The sequence below is a fragment of the Dromaius novaehollandiae genome, chromosome 11 (assembly GCF_036370855.1).
Source record: "Dromaius novaehollandiae isolate bDroNov1 chromosome 11, bDroNov1.hap1, whole genome shotgun sequence".
In the NCBI taxonomy this organism is placed as follows: Eukaryota; Metazoa; Chordata; class Aves; order Casuariiformes; family Dromaiidae; genus Dromaius; species Dromaius novaehollandiae.
The window spans coordinates 16,305,758-16,315,793 of record NC_088108.1 but is presented as its reverse complement, the minus strand read 5'-3'; the positions used below and the strand labels follow the sequence as shown (position 1 = coordinate 16,315,793).

At 37.2% G+C, this 10,036-nt stretch overlaps 1 protein-coding gene across 2 annotated transcripts in view; it reads right to left on the bottom strand.

Annotated features, from left to right (window-relative positions):
* Positions 1-6,838: 6,838 nt before the first annotated feature.
* KLHL4 (kelch like family member 4) overlaps positions 6,839-10,036 on the bottom strand; it is a 105,497-nt gene continuing 102,299 nt past the window's right edge. Inside the window, exons 10-11 of one of the 2 annotated variants that reach the window (XM_026101305.2) lie at positions 9,673-9,844; positions 6,839-8,598 (exon numbers count right to left, since the gene is read on the bottom strand). In XM_026101305.2, coding sequence (XP_025957090.1) covers positions 8,539-8,598; positions 9,673-9,844 — 232 coding nt within the window. In that variant the 3' untranslated portion in view covers positions 6,839-8,538. The remainder of the gene's footprint in view (positions 8,599-9,672; positions 9,845-10,036) is intronic. The other variant, XM_026101307.2, reaches the window with a different exon arrangement.

Below are 10,036 nucleotides of genomic sequence, written 5' to 3'. Positions count from 1 at the left end.
ATAAATATTACTACAGTGTAGCTTCATATTTGCTTAGTAAGAGCCAAGATCCCCCCATAAGTTATCACATAGCACCATCTCCTGAGCAAAGCCTGTATTGCAAGCTGTAAGACAGTTGGATTCCTGAGCTTTAATGGTCCAACTGCATACACCCACAAGACAAAACCTTAGTATTCCACACGTGGCTTTTTCTGCCCTGAAATAAGAATAAACCTCTATCAAACTTTGATGAGGCAAAGGACCCAGGTGGTTAGGGAGGGGGTCTGTGTAGAACAGGTTCACATCTTCTCTGACTGAAAAATTCACTGACGGTGCATAAATTTAAGCAAATGCACAGTGAGAAAATCTTATGTAGAAAAAAAGGTGTGTGGTGACCGTCTTGATAGCAAGATCAATATACAAGTAAATTACCTCACGCAGCTGCAAGTACATAATATGCCTGGAAACAATATATGCAGGAAATTACAAAATTCAAAAGACAGCTATATTTGCAGAAGAGAAAATTTTGATTACCAAGACCAAAGCCTTACCAATGCGTTATTCTAATAGTGCAGGTATATGCATTACATATCATAATAATGTATATTATTATTCTAATGCATGTATGTTATTCTGGTAATGCTTATACATCAGTCACATTCTTTAGTCACGTAATTATGCTGAAGAATGCTTCACTGTCAAAGGAAAGAGAGCAGAGAAGTTTCCAGTTTGAAAGGACGACAGTTAAATTTGGAGTTCTGTTGATATTTGTGACTTTTACTAGTTTTTGTAATTTACTGAAATATACTCTGTTTCAGTTTTGAAGTTTATTCAGGAAAAGGGAGAGTTTCCTCTTTCCAGAAAATTGCTAAGTTTATCTATGGAACAGTAGACAGAGCAATAATCTGGTCATAGAATGTTATCTGGTAACTCAAATGCGGTCCAGGATTTATTATTTCACCTATATAACGAAGGTTTTTTTTCTCCATATATTTTATATCCGCATCTGATGAACAGGAAAATATGAGTGTTTATTCTGGGCTGTGTGCTTGAGTACCTTGCCTTCTGCAGCTACAGCTGTGCTCCTTGAAAAGCTGTAGGCAACCAGCCTCGTGCCGCCCGTCCTCGCCGGTGGCCTCTCTGGCCCTGGCTGCAGCCTCCCTCCCTGGCACAGACCCGACCAAAACCAGGAGCTTAACCTAGACCTTGCCTAACCCAGAACGTTTTAATGTGTTGGTGCGTTTGCCTCTCCAATGGGTGAGGGAATACCACCGAAACTACAGCCAAAAGAAGGTAACTGAGAGTTAAAATAAGATGGGGCAGTCCTGCCAGGGAGGCCCAAAACTCCTGCCGTCACATAGGGGTGTGTTTGTTCTTTACCCAGTTTCAGGCAGTCCCGCCTGGGACTTTCCTGGGCTTGACTTGCATTCTCTGTTCCTTAAAACTTCGTTCTGTAACTTGCAGAATGTAATGATAATGTGGCTGAAAACTTACAGTACTTTCAAAACAATCGTTCTATAGTTGGAGACTTTTCTGAAAGTAAATTTAATGAAAACATTTATTTTCTCGACAAAAAGGAGGAAGAGAACTGGAAGTGTCTTGGATCAGACTTCCTGCTTCAGTAACAGACAGACACACCTTCACATATAGTTTTTCTATTTTCTATTACAGCTTTTTCTATTTTCTTTTTCTATTACTAATAATTTCTACTACTTTCTATTACTTTTCTATGATTAATAATTTATTAGCCTATATTTAACTGCCATATTTGAAAGATCGTTCCTGGACAGCTTTTCCTATTTGATTCGTTTAAGTGATAACCAGAGGATATTTTTTCTACTATCCTCTTCTGTGCACTCTGTAAACATGATTTTTCATGTGTGAGAAAACAGAGCTGTTATTTCTCTTTGCTTATGTAGAATTGCCACAGAGGAAAAAAGGCCTCAGAGATGTGGGCATAAGGTGCAGAACCGTTAATGAGTGCGTGTGTGTGTGTGTGTGTGTGTGTGTGTGTGTGTGTGCGCGCGACCCAGCGGAGCCGTACTGAATAGGGAATGGTTTTATGTAGTGTTTTGTTGTCAGCTTCCTTTGACAAGGGATGAGGTCAACAGAGATCTTCAGGATAAAATGAATGTAGTTTTCCTGAGAGAAAAGAGCTTCTTGATCTTTGTGAGGGGAAGTGGAAGTGAAAGGATTTCTGCTTAGATAAAATTCCCCCTTTCTGTAGAAGGGGAGATAGAAAACAAGGGGTGAGGCTCAAATATCAACTGCAGGTGCTCTGAGTGTGCAAGCTCTTAGAAATGCTCCAAGTCACTACTGATTGATGCAAAAGCTGTGTTTAATCTCTTCAGGAATGAATTCTAATCAATAAAATGAAGTTTTTCCTCTTTGAATCATAGGAGCTTTGTGCATATAAAGTCATTGCATTTATTTGGCATGCAATTTTTATGATGTCAAGCATCACAGAAAAGGCTATGAAGAGCTAATTTCAGTGCAGGATTTGCTGAAACTGAAGCTCAAATACTGAAAAACATACTTTATCCACTTAGCATCATCCACCCCATCACTGAAAGAGTCTGGAGTCAGGTGGAAAGGAAAAATGACATCATGTGAGACACATGAACAGAAATACACATGTAGAAGAGGTAGGATTAACCTCACCCAAAATCTTCATTGATTCCCTTTGATGACACTACCCTGCCAGTTCCTACCAGATACCAGCCACCAGTTATTCCCTTTTATATTAAAAGATTTATTATCTCTCTGACCAATCTGGCACATACTGTAGTAATGCTGTTTTTTTAAGTTCCTTAACCAAGAAGGCAGAAACAAGAGAAGGTGGCAGAATGAGCTAGTTGACTGGGTAGCTCTAATAAGGCTCTGAATTTCTGTGAATCTTTGATCAGACATACTGCTTGCTGTCCTAAAGGAGGAGCAACCTAGTGACTAATCTGGGTGTTGAAATGTTTGGGCCAAAATCCTTCCTTTAAGGTATTTTTCCTATGTGGCATCAGGGAAGTCATTTATTTTCTTTGTGCCACTTGTAAATAGAGATAGTAATGCTTTGCTACCTTGCAGATGTGTTATAAAGATGAATGCTTCAGTAATATAGGCCTATAACTACCAAAGATAGATCGAGCAGGGTGTCTTTGAACAACTGTATTTTGGAGCACCCAAATACATTTTCAGTAGCAGGTTTAAAATAAGCGTGCAGACCTTTTTTCATGATGCCTGTAATTACATTGTAAAATTCATTGCTGCAGGATGCTGCAGAGACCAGAACAAATGATCCAGTAAATTAGCGAAGGACAATTTCATCAGTAACTATGAAACGTGACAGTGCTTAGTGATTGCAGAAGTCTCCAAATACCTGATAGTAATAATCTGAAAAGTTACGTCAGGGAGGGCATTTTTCCCTACTAGTTGTTTCTTGCACTCTTTGCCTAAGTATCTGCTACTGGTCCCTGATAGAGACATCATAGTGGATTAGGTGGACCTTTAGTCTTTCCCAGAATGAATTTCAAGTGGTAAGTGGGTTATCCTACTTTCCAAACATTATTTTCCAAGTTTTATACTATATAAAATACCGTTGCTGCACCAGGTCATAGAGACGTTATCTCCCAATCCAGAAAGTTAAAAGGTGATTTAAGGGCCAGGACTTAAAGAAAACCCAATGATTTGGGCAGAAGAGAAATAGCACAAATAGCAGTCATTCTGCCAGTGAGAGTTATGGTGAAGGAGCAGAGCAGCACAAGGCCGGAGATGAGAGGGTCACTTCCTCCTGGACCTTGTAGTGCGTTGTGCCTGCTGCTGTCATGAGATTTAATAAGCAAAGAAGCAATGTAACTACTACACCTACTCATGTTTGTTAAAGGAACAGAGGAGATGTGGAGGGATGAGACCTCATCAGAAGATATTTCTAGGTTTCCCTAGCACCTAATCTATGTCTAGCCATATCCAAAATCTCTCCAGCTTGTTTTTTTCCCATCTTCTTGCTAGGTGTCCAATTTCTTACTGCAAATTGCTACTTTCCTCTCACATGATTTTTCACTACAGAGCTACTATGGGACACTAATAGCTACTAACTTCTATTTCTATGGAAGAAAAAAAAAAGTTCTAAAAACACTGAAGAATTGCTTGCTTTAATCCAAGAAAAGTTAATTGTGCCTTTTTACTGCTTGGATACAAGTGTCTGTTCAGATTTTATTTTGATTTTTTCTTACTACTTATAATTTTAAGTTTACAGTAAGCCTCATTGCCATTTCATCCTAAATTAGATGATTCTAAAAATAATTCAGGATGCAAGTATGTTATATTGCTCTTATTCTTTGCAAGTTGAAATAAACTTTCATATCAACAGTTCCAAAACTCTGCTAGCCACAGAAGGCTTTTTTGGGAATGAATATGTATTGCTGTAGCAAAGAGCTTAACACCATACTTTGGCTTCTATTCACTGAAAAAGATCTTAGAAAGGTGGAGTGATTATTGATTAATTTAGGATTTCCTCCATACAGGTGTCTGAATGGCATCTGATTTATTAATAATTACAAAATTAGGAAAAGAATGATCAAAATTTTGTTGGAGAGGGGTGAGAAGAGGGAGTGCTGGGTTATTGCTGACTTACCGAGCCTAAGCCTGGGTGAGTTACGCAGGACTTGTGCACTGAAGTTTCCTAGCTGAGACCCAGAGGTGGAGGCAGACGCTGACCGGGGAGAACCCCAACTGCCAATTGCACAGTGGCACATAAAAATACTTTGTGCAGAGAAACAGATACTTCATCCCTTCAGCTTTCCGTGGTACCATAATAGCATGCCTCTCAATATCCTGCCTTCAGACAAAGCTTGAGATTTCAGTTTTCACTCAAGGAAAGGATGTATGTGCAGAATTATGTCTCCACATGCAGTTTTTAACTCCATTCTTCCCTATGTTTATTACTTTTATTTATAAGGTCTCACTTATATTGCTCTCTGATTTTTCTCTGTTTCATACCCTTTCCATATTTTCCCATTTCCACTCACCCTTATCTTTGTTTTGTTTTTATCATAACATATTTTCTTAAACTTAAAATCTAGAAAGCATGCTAGTTACCATGGCCTTGCCATAGAAATGGATAGACCATGTTCAGGAAAAACACGTTTGGAACAGTAAGTAACAGATTTTCAGTGACATAGGAGACAGTAATGAGGACATAGGGTAAGGTCTCATACTTTACTGACACCGTCTCATCACGTAATATGCACCTGTAAATATTCACTTCACATACCATATCTCAGTGGTTACGGCTCATTGCAGGAAGAGCTACTAAATTTATCAAACTGATAAATGTGGCTGCATGCTACAAGATAAACAAATGCTACAGTTTTTCCTTCTTATTTTATTTTAAAATAAGCAAACCTCATGACACAGTATCTTTAGAGACTAGTAAAGAAGAATAGAAAGTGTAATTTCTTCTAATGCTGTTTTTGAGACTTTATTAAACTATACAAATGGTAGTATATTTAAAAAGTTTTTTTAGTGGACTGTTTACATTTAGTGTGTTTCCTAAGCCTCTCATGCCCAGTTTGCTGATAAAGCTTTTAATAAAATTGTACTTACAATGTCTCATTTTAGAAATAACTACAAAACTTAATTCTAAATATACAGTGCACATGCCATTAAAAACATGTGTTTTGTAATGCAAACTGAAGAACAGGGCAAAGGCGGGGAATTTTGTGACATCCCTGCAGTCACAACGTTTGCAAGCCTCAAAGGCAGGTCCCGGGTCTTTGCATTCCAGTGCTCATCCACAGTTTGCGTTCTTCAAAACTGACCTTTTCTACGCTCAAGTCTTCATTTTCACTTATAACTGTAGATTTCACTAAGTGTTAGATATGCCTTTATATTTTGTAAATCACGCTCTACTAGCTAAGGGCTCTTGTGTGCTCTCTCTCCCTTGAGGTTTTTTGCCTTCTTTTATCCCCAAGAAAACTTCTAATTCAATGCAGAGGCTCTATGGGAAAGACCCATTTGTATTGCCAGTTTATTGGTGTTAGCTTTGACCTGTCCTTCTTGCCCATCTTTTGACGTTGTTTGTGTATTATTTGTATAATTTAGAGCTTTAAAAATGGATTGCTTTCCAACCAATAATAGAATGAATGAGGTTATAGTGGTTACTGGAAACAGTGACATGTTATGGGAGAGCATGAGAGAAGCACAATATAGAGCCAGAATAAATATAGAATATAGAATATAGAGCCTGATAAGCCGCAGTGACACGCTCCCTCTGATCCACCTGGTATTTATTCATACAAAAGAATATACATGGCTCTGCGTGAGTGAAGCAGGGGGGAAATGTTAGTACATTTGTTTTTAATGTTTTGGTATTTACTGTGAAAAGGTGTTCCAGGTGGGTGTTCAGACAGGTTTCCTATAGCATAGGGGAGAGAGAGAGAGATTAAATTAGGATCTGCCTTGCACGCGCGCTTGTTTTATTATGCAGACTTGCTGTCAAGCCTGATGAGTAGGCCAGCTTCTGACCCCGGATCTGTTTGCAAATAAAAACCCGCGTGTCCATCCTCTGGTGCAGATTCTCTAAGCAGTGACCCAGTGGCTGTTTTAGGGTTTGTCTCACATTTGATTGTCTCTTTGGCTGGGTTTTTTTTTTTTTTTTTCACACAAACTGACTCCAGATCAAAGTAGTTCTGAAATAGAGTTTACGTTTTCCGGCCCACCAAGCAAGTACATGTAAGTATGGGAAGGAAGGTAATTTTTAGTTTACGTGGACCAGATGCAACGAGGAGACTGTGACAGGATCTTTTGTGATATGAGAGCACAAAAATTAGAGACACACTTCTGTGCTTTCTATTCTTTGAAAAGATGTACAATAAAAATCACAGAGTTGTTAAAATAATATAGATCTTCTTAGCAGAGAAAGTAAAGTTTATTTGAATGTGGCATGCCATATATAAACATAATTTAATTGCTTTTTAAATTTAAAAATGTTTTTTTCTTTTTATAAATACACTCAAGAGGTTTTCTCTTTGGAAGTGTTCAATACAATTAACAGTATAACTTTTTTAAAAAAATCACATATTGCTGAATTCTGAAAATACAATATTCTCTCAGGAATATTCATGATATATTCATGAAATGTTCCGAGAATTTTAATCTGTTTGTCCTGAATTTTCTTTTACTGATGTAACAACAACATACCAGAGGCTAGAGCAGATAATGTCCAAATAGCATGCTTTACAGTATGGAGTATATCCTACATACATTCCATTCCTAAAATACACTTTCAGCATTTGAAATTATCAAAAATGAAATTAAAGCAAAACATGTCAAAACCCTCATAAAAATTGGCACACAAAAAGAAATATCATGCATGTGGAATATTATCGGTGGTTTTCCTAGTGATTCTTTTCCTGTTTATTCTTCATTCTTAGCATTCTCATAATTTCAAATAAAACATAAGCATGCGTATAGCATTGGTATATACTGTTACACAGTGCACATGTTCTTTGCTTACCGTATTTTCTACTGTACATGAGAGAAAGCTGGTAATCTTCAGCTGAGGTCAAAGATTGTCATATCAATATGATATAAAATTTTCATTTCGTAAGTTATACTCAAGGAATGTAATTACATGAATGTTTTAAAATTTTAATGTGCAGTGATTATTCTAAGAATAGCCAAACTGGTTTTACGTGTACTGACAGATGGTTAGTGGGCAAAGATGAACCCAGGAATAACCTGACACTGTGATCAGCATTAAAATGTCACATTTCAATGCACTGTGAAAATGACTGCAAATAATATTGGCTTTGTGTTTTGATAAAGGAGATTTCTTTCTGTTGGCACACACTTAGTAAAACAAAGATACCTTAGCCCTACTATTTTTTAACTTGCAGCATTCAACTGAGTATATTGCTAAAAATGGATATTCTGTCGTAGCACTAGCAATGTTGGAGGTTGAACAGCAACCAAATTCTACGCTTCTCGGATTTAATTTATTACACAATTACTTGAAAGTCAATTGGGTATTCTAATTTCTGAACATGGAAGTGAAGTTACTTCTGCAGCAAATATTATGTTGTGAATGATATTTATTGACCAATATTTCCTTCTGTGCAATTCTCTGTTGAAGGTGTTTCTCTTTTACCCATTTTCATTTACTTCAAATATAAAACCTCTTTTTACAAACATTAGCATTACTGTTGACATATAAAAGAAAAAAGTATATGAAATCTTACACACATTTATCACTTTCCTACTGCATTTGATAAATAACAGAAGAACTTTTGTAACAAACCTGAACCATTCAAACATATTATTGAATTGCTATGTGTTAGGTATAATAAAGTAATAATTCACTTATACAAAATTCTCTGATTTTTGCAATGCAGGAAGACTCCAGTTTTGTGCTCTAATACCGTAAAGGCTCAGAGATGAGTATTCTCTATAGTGGTGAGCTGCTAAGATGTATATGGTTTGTACTGCCCTCTGGAAATATTTTTTATCCTCCTGACTCAGTCTCCATGGAACTGCGCTGAAGCTTTAGTTTCACTATACATATGGTCATCATGGCAACTTCACAACAACAACACATGCACCAGCCCTTCCGATATTGACAGGAACTTCCTAGAAAAGAGAGAGGAAACATTTTTAGTAGACTCTCATGGACAGGACTAGAAGAAATTACTTGCAGATTAAAAGGAAAGCAATTTGTTTATCCAAACTAATGTACTGCTAGAAAGTAAAAAGTACAATTAGATTTAACTAGAACTCTGAAAATAGGATTTTTGCTTTTTGGAAAAAAGACTTTTGCAGCTAGTGAGAATTACAAGAAGGGAGGCTAGTGTTGTTGCTTTTAGCTGTCGTAAAAGAATTTTATATCTTGTATTCCAAAAACAGGGACTATGCAGCTACAAAAGGATCTTGACTTTTCCCTTGGCCTCAAAGGGGATGGTCCTAGCTCCAATCACACTTCAGGTGCATCCAGCAGAGGGCTTTGCTCACAAAGCTGTGCCGCTCCGACCACAGGCTCGCCAAACGAAAGCACTCCGAGTTCTAAAAAGTGTGTTTTGACTTCTTGTGGATCATATTACTAGATATGCGAACATCATTTCATGCCAGAATAGAGAAAAAACAGTCTTCAATTCTTTTTTTTAATCAAAACTAATTCAAAAACCTATTTAAGTTATTGTGCAGTTACAGCTGATTGGTTACAGCAGCTGCACATTTTATGCCCGTATTGCTCAGTTTTCCTTTAAGCCTAACCTCGTTCCCAAAGAGCCTGGATGTTTGGCTTGGCAATGATTAGGTGAGACACTGACATTTTGCAGCCGCAGGTTCTGTGTTTAACTAACTCAGTCCATCTCTCCAGTCATTGCACAGCATCTCTAGCCCTTCGTCTGCACATCAGAATGAGGTGGATAAGTCTGAAAATGCGACTCCTCCATTACCAAATGATTTGTATAACCAGATTTACTTACCCATGCATTGTCTGCATCCTTTAGTCTGAAAAGCTTTCTACAGTTATTAAGTAGGACAGGCGACTTTATACATTTACACGTACCCTATTTTTATACATTGCAAACTATGGTATTACCACATTCTAACACAGCATTTTTCAGAAAACTAGTACTAATTTTGCAACGTAATCATTCTTGCTTTGTCCACTATTCAGATAGATTTCTTCATATATGTAATTACCTCTGTCCATTCATTATTTTGAGCATCATAGGACTCCACAGTATCCAGGTATGTATGGCCATCGTAACCTCCAACAGCATATAATCTGTCCCCGAGAGGGCAAATTCCAACAGCATCACGAGGTACACTTAAGGGTGCCACTGTTGTCCAAGCATCTGTTTTAGGATCATATCTAGGATGTTTATGATCAGAATTAGAAAAAGTCTTTGAAAAAAAAGAAACATAATATTTCAAATTTAAGTAACTTAAATTTCTCTTCTCCTGTATTGTAGTTCAGCTTGCACCATGAACTAGTATAGAAAAATATGAGTAATATGACTAAATATTTTATTTAGCCACTAGAGGGATCTTCAGGCACATTTAA